We start from the raw sequence: 22353 nt of genomic DNA on the forward strand, positions 1-22353 counted from the left end.
AGGCAAGGTGAAAAACACTTATCTGAACCGAATAATTACACACTAAGGCGTGTTTTATGGGGCAACAAAAATAACACTGGTTTTGGAGTCAAAGGACCTAGGTTTAAATTCTGACTGCCATACTACCAGTTTCTCCCTCTGTAAATGAGGTTGACTGGATGATCTCTAAGGTCTTGGGTTCTGATGGTCAGTGGCTTGTCCTTCCAGGAATGTAACTCCAAATCCTGCCTCTTTTTTGAAGGCTAAGATCAAATCTCACTTCCTCCAGACAGCTTTGCCAGGCATCGTAGGTCCTATCTAGCTTTCCTCCAAACTACGCATCACGTAGCCCTTCCTTACCTTGGAACATTTCCAATGATGGTTTCATAGTATTTCTTGAATGATTTGACTTTTTCCACCTCTGTCTTGCCTTTCTCACTAGAGCATAAACTTCTGGAGGCGGGGAATCGTATCCTGCCCGTCTCTAGAATTCAGCCCAACCCTGCTTGATCAATTAAGTTTAAATTCACAAATAGTCTAATTGGTGCTTACCTTACCAATGGACTTGTCTTAGCTGGAGAAGCTTTTTAAATGGTTTTTACTGCAGGGAGTGTCCCATAGAGGTCAATCGATCCAATAGCGAGTATTCATTAAGTGACTACCATGCACCAAGAAGGGAGCTGCCCAACAGGGATGCCATGTTTAAAGATGAAAGTCATTGCCTTGAAGAAATGTACATTCTAAGAAGGGAGGCGTGTACTTGGGTAGGTCTATACAAAGGAAATGCCAGGTATTTGGAGGGTCACTTGGCGGCAATCCAATCCAGAAAGGCTTTCTGTGGAAGGTGGTGGTGTAGCTAAATTCTGAAGGAAGCGAAGGATTCTATCAAACAGGTAAGGAAGGAGCAGAATCCAGGCACAGGGGACAGAAATGAGAGTGTTTCCTGTATTAGGACCAGTAAGAAAGTGAGTCGTGCTAGAGTACAAAGGAGAGGAAAAAAGGAAACAAGAATTTATCAAGTGCCTATTATGTGCCAGGTTTTACAAATAGATCTCACTAGATCTTTACAACCACCCAAGGAGGTAGGTGCTATTATTACTTTCATTTTATAATTGAGGAAATTGGGGCAGGAAGAGGTAATGACTTGCTTAGGGTCACACGGCTAGTGTCTAAGGGTCTTCCAAACTCCAAGCCCAGCACTCTATCCATTGGGCCATCTATCTGCAGGAGGATTGATTGATAAAGTTGGAAAGGGGGATTTGGGCTAGGTTGCTCAAAAGCCAGACTGAGGGTTTCTTTTTTGATCCCAAAGGTAATGGGGAGCCATTGAAGTTTCTTGATTTGGAAGTGATGATCAGATCTGCACTTAAGGAAATTCCTTTGAGCAGCTCCAGTTGTCCGGTGGCTTCGGGTGGAGGTGAGAGTTGAGGTTGGGAAATCAGCTACTGAAATAGCCCAGGTGAGAGGCAATGAGGCTTAAACCAGGGTGGTGGCTGTTGTGAGTGGAGAGGAGACGAGAGGAATATTGTGGTGGTAGAAACATAATTTTCCAACTGATTAGAGATGTAGGGGTGAAGGAGAGTGAGGCGCTGAGGATGATGGTGTGAACCTGGATGGCTGGAAGAGCAATAGTGCCCTTGAGTGAAAGGGAAATTTGGAAGAGGGGTGGATATTGAGGGAAAAGCCAACTGAGTTCAGTTTGGGATATGCTGAGGTTGAGATTCCTGTGAGGCACCCAGTTTGCAATATTTACTGGGAAGATGGAGAGGTGTGACTAGAGGTTAAGAGAGGTTTAGGACTGGAGCTGTGAAGTCATCTATGGAGAGATGATCATTAAATCCATGGGAGCTGATAAGATACCCAACTGAGAAGAGCAGAGAAAGAAGAAGGCCTAGGACAGAGTCTTGGGGTACACCCATAATAATACGGGGCTGACAAGGATGATGACTCAGACATGTAGGAGAAGCAGAAGGGAGTCATGAAAACCCAGAGGAGAGAACACAGGAGAGGGTGGTCAACAGCCCTAGAGACAATGAAGGCTGAAAAAATCTCATCTGATTTGGGAATTAGGAAATCATCAGTAATTTGAGAGGGCAGTTTCAGATGAGTGATGAGCTCAGAAGGCAGACTGCAAAGGGTTAAAAAGAAAGGGATGAGGAAGTGGAGGTAAAGGGGACTGGACAGCTTTTTTCTAGGAGTTTGGCCATGAAAGGGAGGAGAAATACAGGGCAATAACTTAAGGGAATGCTAGAATCTAGGGAGAATTTTTTCAAGATGGGGAGACTCGGGCATGTATGAAGGCAGAAGGACCCAGTAGATATGGAGAGATTGAAGATTGGAGAGAATGATTGGGGTATGGAAGGTGCTATTTGCTAGAGAAAATCAGAGAGGATGGGATCAAGGGTGTGGGTAGTGGTCTGGCCTTGGCAAAGGCAAATACAAGATCATTTCCTTAAATACTAGAGGAAAAGAGAAAAGGGGATGAACTGTAGAGAAGAGGAAGCCCACAGTGACTAGCCCCTGTTTTCTCTGCAAAGTATGAAGTGAAGTCCTCGATTCAGAGGATGGGTAGGAGAAGCCTGAAAAGAAAAGAGGTCTGGAACAGCTTTTCTGGACATGGAAAGAGAGAATTCATTAAAAAGAGGGTAAAGGATTGCCTTGTTGCCCTGAGAGCTCAGTTAGGAGTAAGCAACACCCAGTGCCCAACACTCCTTGTGGGTCCTACCCAGGGCTGTCAATACCAGTCAGTGCCATTACAGTGATAGGTTTATATGTAAGTACATCTTTAATAAGTATTATTTAATTTATGTAATAATTAGTAATATTACAATAATATAATTATTCTGTCATTATAATTAATAATTAATATATTTCTAGAGTCCCTTTACTTGCTTAAAAAAATTCTTATCTACTATCTTAGAATTGATGCTAAATATTCCAAGGCAGAAAAGCTGTAAGGGCTAGGCAGCTGGGGTTAAGTGACTTGACCAGGGTCACACAGCTAGGAAATATCTCAGGACAGCTATAAACCCAGGTGCCCCCCTTTACCTGCTTCTAAAGATGCTTACCAGTCTCTGGCTGCCCTCCCAATGCAGGAAACTAGATTTCTTCTTACTTCATAGACTTTGATTAAGCACCGTTATTCCATGTCGACTCCTAGGAACAGTTCTGGCATAAGAGGGCAGCAAAGGGATACCTAGAACCACCCCATGGCCGTCAGCATCTCGGCTCCTTTTCAGAAAAGGGGTGGTTCTAACTTAACAGCTCACATTCTGTTTTGGCAACAGTGATGGGCAATACCCAGCAACTGCTTTCATAAGTGGATTCCTTTTCAAAACAAACTCCTAAAAATTCTGTGTACCATAGGAATTGCTGAATCCATAGAGTGGCACCTGTGGGTGGTGCCGCTTATCACATGCTTGATGGCTGCTCCTGTGTGCTGTCTGTAAATGATTATTCCTTGAGAAGGGCATGAGAATCACGGAGGTGATGCACTTTTATTGGTTTGCAGGTTATATAAGCAATCAATAAGCATTTATTTAGCAGCTAGTACGGGCCAGGAACCGTGCTAAGAAGATGGACAGCGATACAATAATACAAGTCTGTTCGAGGTGCTGTACCACAGCCTGCCATCTGGTTCCAATCCAGTTCAGAGGTGATTCAGCACCCTCATGATTACTGGAGCAACATGGGGGATTAAGAAAGGCTTCCTGTAAGAGGCAGCCCCCTAGCTGAGCTTTGAAGGAGGCTGAAGGACCTGAAGAGGCAAAGAGGAGGAATGAGAGCATCCCACCAACAAGAGACAGAACTGAGTTTGATAGTTTGCAAATGGTCCACTGTGACTGGGGAAGGAAATTGTGAAATAAACCTAAGAAGGTAAGGCTGGAGCCAGATTGTGAATCGTTTTCAATATTAACAGAAGGAATTTGTATTTTATCCTAAGGTAATAGGGAACCATTGAAGGTTCGTGATCAGAGGAACAACATGGTCACACTTGTGCTGTAGGAAGATGATTTTGGCAACCTTCTGGAAGCTGGAATGGAAAAGGGAGAAAGGAGGAGCCAGGAATCCAAAGATGAGGCAGTTGCCCTCATGGTAGCCCTCTGTCATTAGCCAAGCAGTGAGGTAGAAGGTATAAGAAGGGGCAGATGCGTCTGAAATGAATCCAGATCCTAACCCACTTTTTCGACAGGCGAGAAAGACACTGAAAGACGTTAGCCTTCAGGAGAGGGTGATGGACAGATCTTTATTCCACAGAAGCAGTATACAGCCAGAAGAAGTTGGTACATTTATGGGCAAGTGAGACACTGTCACGTGTACCTGGATTAGCACCTAAGACTGCAGAGGAAACGAACAGCCCAAAGGAAAAGAAGAGTCATCGGGGTCATGGATTACCCAAGAGCAGCGGCAGGCACGAGCCCCCCTCCAGCGGCCCCGAGTCACCCGCACCTTCCTAGCACAGACAGGGAGCCGTCCTTGTTGGGACAAGGTTAAACGAGAGAATAAAGTGTGCTTGTGGGGTGAGGAACAGCCGCCTCCCGGCAACCCCTGCTGGGCAAACTTGGGAGCTCCACTGGGAGGCTTTGTGGGAGAACAAGGGGGTCGCTGTTAACTGATGGGGACGCGTCCGGGCTCCAGAAGGTCACCTGGCGGACAGGTGCACAGCTAAGTTGGGGTGAGGTTTACCTGGAAAAGTTAGAAAACGTTCCCCTGGAATACTTGCCTCCATGGGGGGGGGGGGCTCATAGTTTCAGAAAAGAGCCAACTGTCAGGTGAAGACACACAGTGCCCAGAAGGTGCCATCTGTGGTTAGTGCCAGTGGCTGGCACGGAGGCCGAGGTCTTTGCTTTCTCATTCAGAGCGGGGCGTGCAGGCCCAAATGCCAGGCACGGCCAGACAGACTGACGACGGAATGTGTTCTCTCCAGGCAGGCAGAGCCCACGCCACTTTGGCCCCAGGGCCAAACATCTCCCTGCCAGCACTACTTTCCTCTCCTAGCATCCCCATCTGCACAGCATTCCGTGCCTTACTCCCAGCTGCCCCGAGCAAGGGAAACGCATACTAAACGGTTCCGAGTTCCGGGCTTGGTACTGAACAATGGCATGGCAGGAGACGAGGAGGTGGCTGCCTCCATACGGTCTAGTCTGGGTGTGACCCTCCTGGCTGCCAGAATAGCGAGGTCAGTGCAGGACCCGACCGGACCCTCCTCGGACGCCCGAACCTCTCCGTTCTGCTGGGCTCATTTCAAAGGGCTCACCAAAAACCATTCAAAAGGCAGACAATCAAAGATCATTTTTCACCAAAAACAAAAACTCACACGTTGCCATGCGCAGCAGAATACCGATTTTCTTTACATATTTACAATTCTACACATTGACTCCTCAATAGAGGCTCCCTCTTTATAATCACAGTCATCGCAAAGCTGGGGACAGCAGTACCATTAAGTGCCCTCTTGAACACACATGACCTTGCACTAGTCTTCTTACATGGAAAGTAATGATTGAACCCAAACCAAACCACCGTGCATGCCCTGGAGGAAGCATGAAGGAAAACCTGTTAATGATGCTAGTGTTTCTTAAAAATGACAGTGGCTTTGTGTAGAAAAGGCAGGTTCAGTTAAAAAAAAACACACCAAAGCCTCCTAGGAACCTATTTCAATAACTAAAATAAATAGTATTTATTACACATTAACCCTCCCCCACCTGTACCTTGAGACATGTATTCTTTAACCCTTCCTCCTAAGTATGTCTTCCTACGCTGGCTTCCGGTCAGCAGAAGTAACAGCCTAACTCGGGCCTAGGTCCCAGCCAATCCTCCCGTCAGTGTCTCTCATCCCGCATAGACCTGCGGTTGCAAGGGTGGGGGCAGTTTGTCATTTTCCACATTTTCAGAGTCAATCGCTGCTAAAGGCTGGCTCGGGGGCTTGATTTCCAGGGGGTACTTCTCCACGATATCTTGAACTTCTTTAGCAATTCCATCTGTCCAGTCGATGAGGTCTTTTTCGAGTTTCTTGGCTTGGCTCATGAGCCTTTCCTGCCGCTCGTTCAGTTGAGAGAGAAGATCCAAGTTCTTATACATCTGCTGCACCCCGAGGCACGCATCTGGAGCCCAGGGCTCAGACTCTGGCTTCTTGGGAGAGCTCTGGCCAGACATGTAGCGATCGAAATCTTCTTGACTTAAATTCAAAGACTGGGCATCCAGTTTCTCAATGAAAGCCACTGCACAGCACTGTGGAAGGAGAGAGAATGACTGTGAGCCCAGGAGACAAGCCAGTGGCCTGGACAGGCCCAGAGTGCCCAGGGACAAGGCTGCCATGGAAAGGCCCCATAATGCTGGAAGAATGAGTGGAAGCCACTCATTGGACCTTTGCCTGCAGAGTGTAGAAATACAGACTCTCCAAGGCCCACTTTGCCCACGTGGCCTATATAGAAGCATATAGAGATGGAAACAAATTGAACTGTTAATAGAATCATTAATAACCAAACCAATGGGGATCTCAGTGGCTGAAAATACGTTCACCTCCTTCCAACTCTCAATGGGTATTTTTTTAAGCAGTCTCTGCTCAAATTGTGCCTTGAAGATCATGAAAAAAGTGACCTCCATTTTCCTTAAACTGAAGTTCCAGGCTTGCCCTATGTGTTGTTGGAACATGGGCCCCTCAACTTAAGAATCACAACCTCAATGAATGTCTCGGGAAATAAAGTGAATTTGGGAGCACCAGGCTAGGCTGGCCTACCTGGGGATTAAGGAACATGCTAATAAACACATGAACTCTGGCGAAATCCTGGATAAAGAAGTGTGGCTGGAGGTGGAAGAAGCTTCTACTGACACGGAGAATTAGAACCAACAAGGGCCGCCATCTTCTGTGCAGCAATATTCGGTACAAATGCTGCCACTTGCTGGCTTCTGCCTGGAGAATGCTAACTGAGCCTCAGGCCTAGGAGTGATTTGCTATTATCTAGTGGTAAACTATTTAGTTATATTTAGTGGCAACCTATTGGTCCAGAGAGGCCTGGACAGTCATGGACTTCCCAGGAGAGGTGGCTGGGGTTTACTCCCAGCTTACAGGGGCCCTCTAGTGGACTAAGTGCCCAGCCCAGTCTACAATACCAAGGAAACCAGCTGAGCCAAACACCCACCAAGTTGGTAAAGTAGTAGCCGTCCTCTCCAGTCATCAGGCGGCTTGGATTACAGAAGCGGGTGATGTACTGGATATTCGACTGAAGGCGTGGGGGGTTGCCTTTCAGAACGATGTAGATGAGGGTGGGTAAGAAGTCGTCGGCAGATGCTGGCTCATTCTTGGTGATCTTAATAGCATTGAAGATGTGTTTGCTACATTTGGTGATGCAGGCCAGCTTGTCCCGGGGAACACGCTTTGAGTCCATCTCGATAATGTCTACGGAGCAGAAAAGATGCGGTCTTCAGTCAAGAGCTCCCCACATGATTTACATCTCGACACCAGGACACCCACTTTAAACAAAGTCAAGTAAAGGAAAATCTCAACTTGTCAAACAGACACGTTAGGAGAGAATTCTTTAATTCTCTGCTTTAGGAGAATGAATGGCCAGTTAGAGCTCATTGTTGTTAAGGGGAATCCCTTTATCTAAGGGGCTCTTCCAATGCCTTCTGACTCTCAGAATGTAAAGTGCACAGCCCCCAGACGAAGGGGAAGTAACACCACCTACACAGGGAGGGCTCATTTGTTAGGTTACCCTCTCCCCAGCCTACCAGCCCACATCATATTGGACAACTTTTCAATTTACACACAGCTTCTACATAAAAAGGGCAGTCAACCCAACTGCCACATAAAATCCTTTGTCAGTAATCTACCCATTCAGATCTAAACTGGCAGAGCCCCATGGAGCATGTATGTCACTATGTGGTCTACAAAACTGAAAATGTGATTTGAGATGAGTTTTTTCCTTTTCTTCACTATGAACTTAAATTCCACAACACAAATATTATTGTGTATGACAAATAACAGGAAAGGAAGAGGGCTTTGACTTTTAGAAGGCTGGACTGATTGGAGAACTTGGTGGTCTGGATCATGGTGTTGGCAAGGAAACTAAGATCACAAGTTCAATCCTACACTCAGGAGACTGATACATTAAAAGGGCTGAGAAAGGCTGGAGATGGCTTACCATAACCATAGTCACTACTGGAAAAAAGGATGCCAAGTGCCCATCCTCCTGATGAAGGACAAGGAACAGGATTTGCACCTGTGAAGATGGCCTTGACACATGGTACATTGTCCCTGGGTATGTGCCAGAGGTTGAGCAGCATGAGTGCCCTGGTCACATTGGGAATCCACATTTACCAGCTGTTTAGTTCAACAGACAAGGAGTGGGCATTTCAGGCCTAAGATCAGGACTGGGCATCCCTTCCTCATGGTCAGAGTCACTGCACCCCTGTTTGCCAAGGCAATCTGCACTTAAATAATAGCTAGCATTCAACTCAGGCCTCCCTTCCTAAAAGGAAGAATGTGAATCACTCCAGTTCTACAACAAACAGCAACCTCGAAAGGACCCTCCCGCCAAGCCAGACCTTTTATCTTTTACTGACCTGTAATCGCTTTCACTACCATATCTGAGACTTCCGGGATTTCTTCATTAACAGGAACACAAAGCATCTGTGGAGTGACCCAGTGCAAGGCTCTAGAAAAAGCAAGAAATTAATGAAAATTTACCAGGCCAGTGAAGAAATTTCCCAAGTACCTATGGGGGCCATGAAGCTTGCTAGTTTGTTCAGTTAATGGAAAGTAAGGAGCAAAATTGTCTAATTAGGCAAAACATGAATCAAATCCAGAGTTGCAAACAGTGTAGGTGCTCAATAATTATTTGTTATCTGGCCAACCAGTGTTCTCATCAGGGTGCAAATGCCTGCCACGAGAATGATAAAAGTGAACATTTATGAGATGAAATGAAGTCATCCTTCAGAGCCATTTGTAAAGGCTTATACAAAGGAGAGAGGTCTCCTGTTCTCCATCCCCAGTGATGGCAGAGGCGATGAAATGGGTCTGATCCCAGTTAACTGAGAGAATGCAGGCTCAGCACTCAGAAAACAGATGCTAAAGCCAATTCTGCTTCCTACTAGCAACATGCTGACATCAGGCATGTCCTTGGGACTCTGGGGGCCTTAATTCCTCCTCTTATAAAATGCAGAGGTTGGACTAAATTGGAGGTTCTTCATCTGTTCTCTGCCACGGCCCTCTTTGGCAGCCAGTCCAGTGAAGCTTATGGATCTCTTATCAGAGTAATGGTTTTTAGTGTGTAAAATAAAGTCCATGGGATGAGTAAGGAGATCAGCTATGTTGAAATGTAATGATGCTAATAGTTCCCAAGCAGTTCACAGACCCATGGCCCTGATGATCTCTAAGAAAGAGCCTTCCCAGCTCTACATTCTGTGTTTCCATTCTAAGTTGTTGGGAGTAGGGCAGCCATTGGAGGAAGATTTCTGGGCTTAAGACAAAGAAACAGGACACTGAAGTACCTTATTCAGAGGAGAGTGTTAAGCATATGACGAAACTTCAATAGGTCTTTGTGTTAGTTAGGGGATACTGAGGATCAGGTGGATTTAGTTTTCCATCATCGCTATTACTGGCCTTCAGAATTCCTTCAATAGTAAGCCAGAAATAGGATTGCAGATCAAAGCACACTATCCTTCATTTTATATCCTTCAGGAGGTTTTTATTGTATATGTGATATATGTCTTCAGTTACAACACGGGGAATATGAAAATAAGTATTACATGAAAGTCTTGATATAACCTACATCAGACTATTTACCTCCTTGGGGAGGGAAGGGAGAGAGAGAATCTGAATTGCAAAATGTCAATGCAACTGTTAAAAATGCTACATGTAATTGAAAAAAAATAAAATTCAATTAAAAAAGTATTAAGCCTCTAATGTTTTCCCTTACAGTGGACCCAGGGCAGGAAAAAGGAGCCTGCTGTTTTGCTGCTTTCCCTCCTAACTTCTAAGTCATTCTAAGAGCCTCTGTTCCCTCCACCACCCATCTCAGATTTTTTACTCAGATAAGAACAAGGAAACACACACCTGATCCGCTTTTGAACAGCAAGATCCTTCTTCTCATCGTCAGTAGTTTCAGGACAAAACACATGCTTATACAGGCGTGTCATGATATATTTCTCAATCTGGTCCATTGCTTTCTCCATCTTCTCTGGGGGCACTGAGAAATACACACGTCTACATTGATTAGAGATCCCCAGGGCAGTGAGGGGCTTTTGGTTAGCATCCCCCCCAAATGCCATGATATCACCAACCTACTGTCAAGATGAAGGAGTATTAAATCTGAAGGAGAAATCTGACAGTCATATGTATACATGCACACATACATATGTGTGGACTTTCCTTTTTCAAATGATTTGAACTCTTAGCACTGACTTTTAGAGTGAGTCTATTCCTGGCTTGGCCTGTTGGTTTATGGGATTAGAAAGAGATGAACTTGGGATACAAAGTCTACTTGGAGGGTATACTCAAAACCTATCAATAACTGGGATGGGTGCCCTGAACTCCCATCCCAGCTGTCCCCCATGGAGCCCAGGGGTCTTCCTCTCATTTCTCTGGAGCAAAAGTCCACCGGACTGTGTGCATACTTGATGGAAAGTCACATATTCTAAGTATTCACTGGTTCAACAGATTTCATAGCCTGGATGCACTGCTTTGAGAGTCGTCCTTTCTTGGACCAAACAATAAATCCAGTTGTCCTGGGCTGAGTTTATTTGTTGATGCCTCGAGGACTAAGAGGTCTGATACTGACCCTAGAAAGCAACCACCATTTCCACTTGAGCAGGAATCAGATCTGGTAGCTGCCAGGGAAAAACTGCCCCATATGGTGGAGTCTCCCAGCATCCCGGTCCTGGCTAATGTGGAAGGACAGAGACAGAAGCAGATCTCTTACCTTTCCCCCGGGTCTGGAGTCTCTCAGCCACATGCTGGTAGAAGTCCTGAGTGCACTCAGACTGCTCCTCAATACTAAATTCCTACAACAGAGGCCAATGAGATACAATGAGCCCTGGCTGTGCTGACAGTGAGTCTAGGAATTCCCAGAAGCCTCTGACAACTGCTCCTTCAGCAAAGCCAAGCCAAGCTGTCCTCTCAGCACTGTCTCCAGAGATGGACGTGGCTGCTCTGACAGTCTGGGTATAATCAAGGCTTCCTGTAACAGCCTGTGCCTTGTGGCCTCAGACTCTAAGGGAAAGCAGGACACAGGAATGTTCCAGAAAAGGCATGTACCAGCTCATGGGGAGGTAAACCAAAGTGGGGCCATCCAATCAGACAAAACTTAGGGGAGCCAGACCATTGTCTGTTCTCTGGGTAGTGAGACATGCCAAAGGCTAAATGGAAAAACTGAACAATTATTTGCTCAGTGACTCCTGGGTGCCAGACACCTGCCAAATGCTGGGGAAACAGACAGGAAAGGGAGTAAACTGCACCCCATTCACAGATAAACTATAGGCTCCATGCAAACTGAGTACAAAGACAACAATTGGGGGTGGGAGTGATAATAAAAACTGGAACAGCCTTCAGAGGGAGAAAGGGAGGGAGGGAAGGAGGTAGCAGTCTTAGAACTGAGCCTAGGAAGGTGTGAGGGACTCCAAGAGGCACCCAATTCCAGGTCTGGGGGCAGCCTGGGCAGGGCTTTGCAGAAGGATTTGAGGGCTTGGATAAGCTCCTTTTCATTTCCTGAGCACCCTAAACCAGGCTGATCAGTGCAGGGGGTAAGGAGAGCCAGGGCCATCTCCCTTTTTGCTCCATCCCTTCCCTCACAGCACTAAGCTCCTGGGTCCTTAGTGGGAGACCTCAAAGTGAATCAGTTCCTGTCTGCAGTGTCTCTTCGCTTCAAGGCATTCTCCTTCAGCCAGTACATTCTTAGGAATGGAGCAAGCTTGGGGCTGGAAGCCAAGAATCCTGGGAACTCTTTTTTGGTTCTGCAATGAATTCCGTGGGTGACCTTGAGCACACATGCCTTCTCCTATAAGAAGAAGGATCTGGGCCAAGTGGTCTCCCCAGTACTTTCAAACTCTATCCCTAAGGGCTGATTGTTCTGCTGAATTTTCCAATGGGTATGATGGAAAGAAGGCCATAAAGAAAGCCTTGCTTTGTTGCTCCTGGCCTGCCACAAACCAAGACTCTGTCAGACTCTGCAAACACAAGACCAGCCTAGAGAAAGCAGATGGAAGGGCCACAGAGATCTGTCCAGAGTTGGCTGCATAAACATCCCACTGCCCCACGACTTCTCTGCTAACTCCAGACAAAAAGGGGAGAAGCCAAAGAATTCTAGGGTTCCACCTCTCACTTTGCCTCTGGTTTGATGTGTGGCATCTTCATCTGAAAGATGAGGGACCTTCTAGTTCCAACACCTGATGTGCCCGATTGTGAGTCCTGGCCACGTACCCTTTTTTGATGCATAGCTTCCAAAAACATCTTAGTCTGCTTATAGATCTCTTGGCCTGTTTTATGGAAGGTCTTGAGAAATTCTATGAACTCCTTGGACACCCTGTCCGTCTCCAGGCTGGCCTGCCGGTTTATGGAAGGGCTTGCGGCTTTTGCCTCTTGAATCTCTGCTGGGAAGAACAAACATCATCAGGCTTCTCATGTGAAACCATGGTTTCAAGGCCTGTAATTTAAGGTCCCTGGAGTTATTTATGATCCAGGTTAGGATGGAATTAAGACTGTTTTATGTCTACACATCAGATAACTCACCCAAACCAAGCTGAGCTTCCACAAGTCATGAAGACCAAGTTCTTACAGAACACACAGTTTGAAGTGTTCAAAGTCAAGAACAAACTGCTGCTGGACCCTGTGTGTGCTCTGGCCCCACTATGGGCAAACTAAGCTCATGCTGCTCACTGCAGAAATCACTGTGGTGCTCTGCCTGGTGCCTTTAATCACTAACTCAGAAACGCCACTGAGGATTTGGAAGGCATATGTTGTTCAAAAGTCCCCCAGGAGTTCACAAAGTAGTCCATGGGCAAACTGACAATGGGCAGATGTGCATAAGTCCCAGAGAGAATTATGGGTAGTTTAAGAAATGATTGGGCCACCCTGGCCTCTCTCAGTGTCCATCTATCCATCCCACTCCACCGTACATACAGCTGACCAAAAATAAGAAATTGAATTTCAACTACAGAGGTCTTGAGTGAGCTCACCCAGCTCTCAATCTGACTGTCATCCTTGTTCAACAAGAAGGAATAAGCCCAAATGATTGATGTGCATGAGCATGATGGAACATAAAAGAGACTAGGGAACTGGGAAGAGATCGAGACATTTTCCAATCAGCCCATTCCAAACATCAGTCTCTTCTCCCTTTACCCCACTTCCACATGCAAAAAAGGAATGTGATTTTATAGTGTCACACACGGAAAAAGAAAAAAGTCTTAGGTCTTTCCAAGAAAAAGGAACTCCCTCAACAAAATCTGAGCTTGCCAGGCCTTGCAAGTCTTCCTAGCAGAATTCTGTAGCTTCCATCCCATTTCAAAGATATTGGACTCACTCATGGTAACTAAGACACAGAACAGCATCAGGGATACCCACAAGCAAGCTTAGAATTTTCTTTTCTCCAGAAGGAAAACTAGTAAACTCATGAAGGAAACAATTTTCTGAAGAAGCAAAATAGACCTTCTCTCCCACTTCTCAGTATTAACAAGGAATGGAGAGTACTGGTATACTTGGGCTTCAAGTGATGGTTTAACCTTTGGATTTTAGGGTTGAAACTCATACAACTAAACTTCAATAAAAGTTTAAGATAATAAAACTCACTATCTCAATTAGAGGGATTAATTTATTCCAGGGAGAAATCTTGTGCTGGCTAATGGTAGATGATACCCTTTAATAACTGTAACTATCAAACTGAGAAATCTACTTGTCCCTTGATAGGGTATTAACTGGCAATTAAGATGATACAGCATTTGCTAATGTCATCTTTAATTTTTATCATGTTAAAGCAATAGAAGCCAAGTTTTCCCAGGTAGTATTATAAAATCTGGCAGAAAGAAAATGTGCTTTTATGGCTATTTGATTTAGAATAAAATTCTAAGTCACTAGTTAATATAAAAATGTAAATGGCACATTCTTCTTTGAAAAGTGGTTTTTCTAACCTCCCTGAAAAGTTTGAAAGAATCTTTTCAGCTTAGGAATTTAACCTTCCTTTTAATGCAATATACTATAGGAGGAACCTGAAAATTAAGAGATTCAAAGCAGGAAAAGACCTCAAAGATCATAAAGGCCAGTTCTTTCATTTTACAGATAAAGAAACTGAGGTACAGAGAATTAAGCAAAAGTAAAAAGATATATGGGGATAAAGTGCTGGACTTGGACTCAGGAAGACCCATTCAGATCTCTGATACTTACTCCCTCAATGACCTCAGTCAAGCCACTTATTCAGTTTCCTTTACAAAATGATGAGAATAAAGCTCAAATGAGATGATGCTCTATAAGATAAGCAAGCAACTTTTCAGAAGTAAGATGTCAAGCTGCTGATCCTTGTTCTTTCTATGATTCTATGATCATCACATAAAGAAATGTCATCGAATGGTAAAAATATTCAAAATTCAATCAATAATCATTAAGTTGCTTACTAAGTACAAGCCAGAGGGCTGGAAGACCATCATCTCCCCAAATACTTCCTCTATTAAAGGACATTCTGAAATATGAAATTTTACTTTTTAAATGCAAATATCTTCCAGGGTAATTATGCCAGTTATTGGTACCTTAGTGTGAGTTATTCTAAAACTGTTTAATCAGTTTTTCCCCACCAACTATTTATCTGAGATCATTTTCCTTAGAAGGAATTTGAATTTTGAATGGAGGATGGGGAAGGGAAAGTATGGAACAAAATTATGGAACAGGGACACAGCTGACCCAGTAATGGCCAAAAGGCCTTAAGAAGATGGGAAAGAACCCCCCACCCCCACCCCCAAACACTCATTTGGCAATTATGCCTAGGGCTCTAGTGGAAATTGCCTGTCAGGTGCTACTGAAAGCAATCCCACTGCCCAAGTGGAGGGCAAGGCCTACACTCCAGCAGCAAGTCTGATGTTTTAAATATCCCACTCCCGGTATTAGAAAATTCAACAGACAAATTCTGCAGTCCTTTTCTGTGGATTGAAATCAATCCACAAATATTGACTGGGATGCTGGTATTGATACAGCTCTACATGGAAGTGAAGCTTGTTGTTTTAGCAAAGCAAAGAACACCCTTCCCCCCTTCCCGTTTTTGATAGGTTTATTCTACCAAAGGGTTGAGGAAGGTTGAGTTAGGAATGAGACTCCCCAAAAGAGGACAGGAGGAAAGATTCTATTTGATGAGAATGATGATCAAGGCCAGGACTAGACTAGTGCCCCACCCCATTGCTATCCCACAGTTTCTCAGATAGATCCCTCTATGCAAGAAGAGAATATCAGAGCAAGAATGGAAGCATTCCAGGAGTTTGCAACTAGAGTTGTGCCAATGCAGGGATTCATATTCAAGCTGCCCACCTCCTACACTCCTGATACAAACTAGGTGTAGCCCAAATCTGACAAGTGTCCAAAGAGAGAGCCTTCAAGTTTTTCAATGTGAACTTTAAGCCTTCTAGTTTTCTCACATTTAGATATTTCCCCCTTTTTATTTTCTTGAGTTCACCCATCACCAAAGGCATACTTTGGTCATTTCCAAAAGGTAATATTGATTCTCTCATGCAGGGATGTCTAGCCACAGAATAAAGGAAGCCCACATGCATTTCTTCAAGGCATGCTGAATTATTTTCTTTTTAAATACAACCACCAAGAACAAAAAATTTTAGTTTTGAAGAAAGGGTCTTTGAAGTACTGTTTTTGCACATACAATGAGCTTATTAAAATATCAAATTATACTGGGCAGATAGAGAATTCTTCTCTATGATGGTAGCTCTTTAAGAGTTAAAGGAATTGGTTTTAAAGGAACATTCTAAGGGCACTTAAAGAAAGCATTCAGGCCTGGTTTTGATTTTCCCAAACCAAAACTGGTTTGTGAAAGGTTCCCTTCACCCAATTGCAGGAGTCAAAACTGGCACAACCTTAGTTTGCAGACTGTAGAGTCAACTAAGTCAGCTCACTCAATCTACGCAGCCAGTGCCGGGCCAGGCAGTCCCGGAAGGTTACCTTCAGAAGGCGAAGCCAGCTCCCAGGCAGGAGCAAAAATCTCCTTCAAGTCCCTGAGCAGGTTATCAGTGTTTCGCTCCCTCCCAAGCTGTCCTTGCTTAAGAGTTTTCTCCTGAGCCACTGAAATAAATGCAGGAGCAAGAAAAACACCAGAAGCAAGAAAAGCAAGTGACAGGGGCATGAAAAGAAGAACCCAGGGCCTGAAAAGCAACATGCCTAGGGCTGTGCTGGGCTCCAAGGCTGCACCCAGGCCAAACTGAGGCAGCCAGGCATTCTAACTAACTAATAGGCATCACCTGGGAAAGAGTTAGTCAAAAGGGACCCTTTGGACACTGAAATACACACAAACAGCAAAGATTTTACAATGTGATTTCTAAAACGTCACCCATTCCAGCTTTCTACAGAGATGTGAAAGGAGGTAGACTCTCTTTTCTAAATAAAAAGACAAGTATTTCCATGCAAAAGCTTCCAGACCAAAAGTACCAGAAGTTGTTTTATTTAAAGGAAAAAAAAAAGAGAAAGATCTGAGCTGCTTTAGAAATATTCTTCATATAATATACTCCACATCTCACCTCAGATTCTTTCTCCCTGCAATGTTTTTCAATCCCAGAGGGCAGCCCCGACACGCGGCCATTAGGCACGTCAACCAAAAATCAGACCCCAAGCCTGAGTCTGCACATTAGAGACACGTAGCGGCAGCTTGGCCAGAGCACCTGGAGCCAAGACATCAGGAGCCTAATCCCAGAGGGCCTGCTCCTAATGACCTACAAGTCCATCGAGCACCTCTGCTTTCTACTTTGTAGAACGGAGTTTACCAGCTGATCCTAAAGGCCTCTCTGCTCTAACAGTTCAAGATCCGTTCTCAAACCCTGAAGCCATCCATCGCCTCATTATCTAGCTCACAGGACTTAGTCTGACTCTCACATTCTCAAGCCTGATGGGTTTTAACTCCAGAGAAGGGGATTAGCAAATAACTCTACTCAAGCTCCTCAGCTTGAATAATAAAGCCAGTGTCCACCAGAGCTGCAGGAGATGTGCCTATCACATGGGCTCAGTCCACTGGAAATGCGGTCTTCTGAGAATCACATTCTGCTAAGTTCTTCACTCAGACCCTCTTCTCTCCAGGGGAAAGTGGCCAGACCGCTCAATGTGCTACCGCAAAATAAGGCAAGCGAGTGGACATTGAAATCATACAGAAGACATGAGCAGATGGTCTTTTTAAACAGATTATGCTTTAGTTGAAAGTGAATTTTCCTCTTAATGAGAAAAATAGCAATAGGCTCCCTGATAGGCGGGACTAGCAAAGACCTAAGGAAACTTTCCTTCATTCCTTTGGCCCTGGGTCAGGCTCTGGCTAGTCTCTCCTTGGGGTTCTAAGAATGGAATATCTTTTGAAAGTGGGCTGCAAGTGAACAGCTGCTTAGAAATAATAAGGCTGGCTCTCAAAATCACCCAGTTTCCTACACAATTTTAGGAAGCCCCCCCCTCCCCCTTAACCCTTGGGTATACTCCCCATAATAATGGGGAGTCTCCCTAATAGCATCCTGCCTTCAGCTCACTTGTCTGGTGATACTAGAGACCATTCCAGAAGCTGGCTAAGAATAGACTCCCCACATTGACTGGAAATCTTAAAATTGTCTCTGCCTGGACCACTCTCCCACTCTGATGACTCCCAGCAAAGCTTTCCAGCTTTGGCCATGGAAGTGTCACAAAGCTGCTGATGTGGTCTTGAGAAAGCAACTAAATCTCTCCTGGGAAAGAGGACCTCTCTTTCTCAAAGAGATTTGAACATGGGGCCAGAGACCTCCGAGGAATCATGTACAGGAGGAGAAGTGCTACAAAAGACCAGAAAGGTGAAGTCTTGGCAAAAAACAAAGAGGGCTTGAGCCCCGTGTGTGGTGATTCCAAAAAAGTCCTCTGGTGACTCTTCCTCCTTAGAATATTATGGCCTAAAAGATACAAACTCCTAAGAACCAGAGCCTAAGGTGGCTTGCTATGCTATGCCTGTAAGCCCAAGCTCTGCCCCACATTAGAGCCTGAGTTTTCTAAAGACTTCTCCAAGTGGAAAGGTGGGAGAGGAGAAGAGGGGACAGTTACCCTTCTTGGGGCCACCTCGGGAAGAAGCACTGAAGAATTTCTTCACTGTTGTCACCTTGCGACTCTTCTCATTGGTTTTCTTTCCCTCAAATTTGGAAAAAGTGAGGGATTGGGCCCCTTGGCTGCTCTGACTGCTAGCAAAGGCTTCTTCTTCTTCCCTTTGGAGCCTACAATGCAACAGATATGGATAAGTCATGGATAAGTCGGCATGTTTACAAAAATGTTCCAAGGAAAGGGGTTTCCCTTGTGTCTAAGCAGATTTCCTCTGAGCTCAATGATCTGGGGAGAAGCCAGCATTTTAGAACCAGATGGTATATCTACCCCAAAGATCTGGAAAAGACAGTTCTCCTTCACAATCACACAGGCCCCACTATTAGGCTGCCCTCTTGCTTAAGGGGAATCTTTCCTATTAACAGGGCTGTCTCTGTATCCCCAATATCTATCAAGGTGCTCCCAAGCACCTAGGTAGCACAGTGGATAGAATACTACATCTGGAGTATGGAGGACCGGAGTTCAAATCTGACCTCAAGACACTTTCTTAGCTGTGTGAGTCTAGGCAAGTCATTTAACCCCAATTGCTTAGCCCTTGCCACTCCTCTGCCTTAGAATCAAGATCACTTCTAAGAAGAAGGTAAGAGTTAAAAAAAACTAAAACAACTATTGCCTAAATTGAGTCTCACAAAGATTCAAAAGAGAAATTGAAAATTTCCTTTTCCCCAGATGTTAAGCCAATGTTCAGGAGAGGGAAAAGGGTTAGCTCCCTGTGAGAGGAACCCACTAAGCCCTTTCCAGCAGTAGGAAGCCCACCCTCACCTTTCAGCCAGCTCCCAGTCCTCCTGAATCTGCCGCTGCCGGGCCTTCTGGTACTCTTCCCTCCAGCACTTGGAGCAGAAGCCCTGCCAAGCTGAGTTGCCATAATAACCACATCCTTTCTTGCATAGGAGCTCAGACTGGTCCACATGAATCCCTCTGCGTTCAGACTTAAGGCTCATCTTCTTTCTGTGAGCCAAAGAACAAAAGAAAGACATTAGGAAAATCAACAAAAACCCAGTGGAATTCCTACACAGCTCTGAACTCTCTCTAAACCAGGGGAGAAAAGATGAAAAAACCATCAGGTCCCACACATTCTGGAAACTCGAGGAGAGCTCTGGAGATAAGGCTAAAAAAGGATACCTTTGAGGGAGAGGGGGCCCTTTCCAGGTAAAAGAAAACTCTCTATAGTTCTTACCCCAAAAAAACCATTCAGCAATACTCTTGTGTCTTCTTACTCTACAATATTTCCTGTGGCTTTCTGCCACTAAAAGAAATAATTATACACTAGCCCTTTATACAGCAATGCTGACCCTAAGAGGAAGGAGGAGGTAGTTAAGGCATCATACTTTGGGAAGTGACAGGGCTGTTTTGTTCCCAACAACCCCACCTTCATTGGTCAATGGAGGAGTTTCTCTTTAAGATTTGATGTGACACTTCCTGCAGATTCACTTAAGAAACGACGTCAGTCAGCTGGGAGACGCATGAGAAGGAAACCAATGCAAGATTTGTCTTGGGAAGATTATGAAACTAGGGAAGTTTATTAGCACATCCTTTTCCTTTTTTAGGTTCTAAGGAGAAAGAATATTTCTAATTTGGAAAAGCTGATTCCCAGCAAGAATGCCAACTTTGGGGCCAAGAAGGCCAACAGCTGGCCTACCTTTCTGCAATTCAAGTAGACCATTCAGAAAAGAGGACAAATAGACCATCAAACTGGTTAGGTTGACTCATTTTGCCAATATCTACTTTCTCTATCCACTCACTATTTTCTCTGCCACTCACAGGGGTTAGAGGAAGAAGATACATTCTAGGATCTCAGAATAGAAATCCTTTGGGTGGTTGTAGTTAGTAACATATACAATATCCCCCCCGCCCCAAACCTCCCTGCATTGGAAAATCTATCACTTATATACGTACTTTATAGTGCTTTATGAATTGCAAAACATTTTTTATTCCCCCTTCTCCTTTTTTTAGGGCAACTGGGTGGCTCGGTGGATTGAGAGCCAGGTCTAGAGACAGGAACTCCTAGGTTCAAATCTGACTTCAGATACTTCCTAGCTGTGTGACCCTGGGCAAGTCACTTAACTCCCATGGTCTAGCCCTTAACACTCTTATGCCTTGAAACCAATATTTAGTCTTGATTCTAAGCCAGAATTTAAGACTTTTGATGGAAGAGGAAAAAGAGAGGACAAGCTCTTGTTTGTCCAAGAGTTCACAAGAGAAGTGAGGAATAGAAGGGAGGACATGTAAGAGAGGCCTTGTGAAGGTAGAGATAGGCCTGGGTGACATATGAGATATGTGAAGTGAGTGCAGGGGAGGGGATGGGAGGATACTGGTGCTGGGAGGATGACAAGGTCCTTGATAATAGCAGAGAGAAAGGGGAGGGGAGACCTTTGGGGAAAGATAATTGGACAGGCTGAGTGAGAAGTCCAGGAGGTGGCTGCTAAGATATGATTGTGAAGGGGCTGGGGCTGGAGATGGACATCTAGGAATCACCTGCAGAGATCCCAAATGAACCTGTGGGATCTGATGAGATCTCCAATAGAGATGGGACTGAGGAAAGAGAGGAGGGGGACCAGGAAAGAGCCTTCATGGACATCACAGTTGGTGGGTGTGACTCAGAGGAAGGTCTTGCAAAAGAAAGAGTGAAGGGGGGCAGCTGGGTGGCTCAGTGGATTGAGAGTCAGGGCTAGAGATGGGAGGTCCTAGGTTGTAATCTGGCCTCAGACACTTTCCAGCTGTATGACCCTGAGCAAGTCACTTGACCCCCATTGCCTAGCCCTTACCACTCTTCTGCCTTGGAACCAATCAATACACAGTATTGATTCCAAGATGGAAGGTGAGGGTTAAAAAAAAAAAGAAAGCGTGAAGGAAGGATCAGACCCAGAGGAAAACCAAGAGGAAGCAGTGTCTTAAAAAGCTAGAGAGTGGAGAGTAACCGAGGGACTGCAGGAGGCGGGTATCAACAGTGTCAAGGCTGCAGAGAGCTCAAAGAGAAGAAGGATCAAAGAGAAAGAAGTCTTCAATTTGGCAAGTAAGACCACTGGTCACTTTGGAAAGGGCAGTTTCAGTTGAGTAATAACGGTGTTGAATGCCAGCCTGTAGAGAGCTTAGGAGAGAGTGAGAGGAAGTAGAGGCACCTAGTTTAGGTCACTTTCTCAAGGAGGAAATGAAGATAAGAGAGAGAAGAGAATGATAGATAGTAAGGGGCTAGAGAAGATAGGAATGGATGGGATCAAGGAGGCATGGAGATGGGTTTACTTAAGATCCCTTGTTCATAAGAGCTGAGCGAAGGAAGGAACAGTGGGATAAGGAACAAGTAGAAAGAGGGAGCTCTCTGTGGAGGGTCTCGATTTTTTCGGTGAAGTATGAGGAGCTCATACAGCTAGAGGATTCGGGGAGGTGGGGCCACAAAAGGCTTAATGGGAGACAGGAATGTTTAGAACAACCCTATGGTTGGCAGGATGATCAATCAAATTGTTGTTGTTTGTCCTTTGTATTTGAAGAGGGCCAGTGACCTCATGGGGTGGTAACTTGACTTGCATGTGAACTGGATTTAAGTAAGACAGTTGCACAAAGTCACAGCCTCACTCTCTCTTCCAGAGACATCCATGTCCAGGGGCAGGGCAAAAGTCAAGATGCCTGGCAATGGCTTCGGATGCAGCAGGTGACATTGGCACCTTTGATGGCAGCAGTTGCTCTAGCCACCTCCATGGACCACTTGTACTCATCTGCCCGATCTGTCAGGGGAAGACAGCCTCCTAACTCACTGGTGGGTGTGAAGCCTGCTAGTTACTCTCAATTTCATTTAGCCCATCTGCCAAGATGGGGTTTCCTGGGGTATGGCCACTGCACATGCTATAGGTTCTATAGCTTCCAAATCAAGTAGAGAGGAAAGAAATGGGTGTGTGCTTCAGGAGTACAGTCAGGCACCTCCCCCCCCCCCCCCCCGCACTGGCCATGTCTGAAAATGTGTTTCCGCCTGCACCTCTAAACCATCTTCTCTTTTGCCAAGAGGCAGAGTTATGTTCCGCTGTAAAGCTTCTAAAATACTCATGAGGGAGCCTCAAAGTCTTCATTTGTCCCCTCTTTTTAAGATAACGAAC

General features: G+C 45.1%; 2 protein-coding genes across 10 annotated transcripts in view; both read right to left on the reverse strand.

Moving 5' to 3' along the window:
- TMEM248 (transmembrane protein 248) overlaps positions 1-3233 on the reverse strand; it is a 42223-nt gene extending 38990 nt beyond the window's left edge. Inside the window, exon 1 of the mRNA XM_056819700.1 lies at positions 3048-3233. The gene's annotated coding sequence lies outside the window, so the exon portion shown is untranslated. The remainder of the gene's footprint in view (positions 1-3047) is intronic.
- A 966-nt stretch (positions 3234-4199) lies between these two features.
- The window catches only part of RABGEF1 (RAB guanine nucleotide exchange factor 1), a 42929-nt gene continuing 24775 nt past the window's right edge, over positions 4200-22353 (reverse strand). For 5 of the 9 annotated variants that reach the window (XM_007485672.3, XM_007485670.2, XM_007485673.2 and 2 more), the window contains exons 2-10: positions 19031-19216; positions 18218-18384; positions 16121-16240; positions 12395-12561; positions 10899-10980; positions 10034-10166; positions 8542-8633; positions 7119-7375; positions 4200-6207 (exon numbers count right to left, since the gene is read on the reverse strand). In XM_007485672.3, coding sequence (XP_007485734.1) covers positions 5809-6207; positions 7119-7375; positions 8542-8633; positions 10034-10166; positions 10899-10980; positions 12395-12561; positions 16121-16240; positions 18218-18384; positions 19031-19209 — 1596 coding nt within the window. In that variant the 5' untranslated portion in view covers positions 19210-19216 and the 3' untranslated portion in view covers positions 4200-5808. Of the gene's footprint in view, positions 6208-7118; positions 7376-8541; positions 8634-10033; positions 10167-10898; positions 10981-12394; positions 12565-16120; positions 16241-18217; positions 18385-19030; positions 19217-22353 lie in introns of all 9 variants that reach the window. The other 4 variants (XM_016429265.2, XM_056819695.1, XM_056819696.1 and 1 more) reach the window with 2 other exon arrangements.

This window comes from Monodelphis domestica, chromosome 2 (genome assembly GCF_027887165.1).
Source record: "Monodelphis domestica isolate mMonDom1 chromosome 2, mMonDom1.pri, whole genome shotgun sequence".
In the NCBI taxonomy this organism is placed as follows: Eukaryota; Metazoa; Chordata; class Mammalia; order Didelphimorphia; family Didelphidae; genus Monodelphis; species Monodelphis domestica.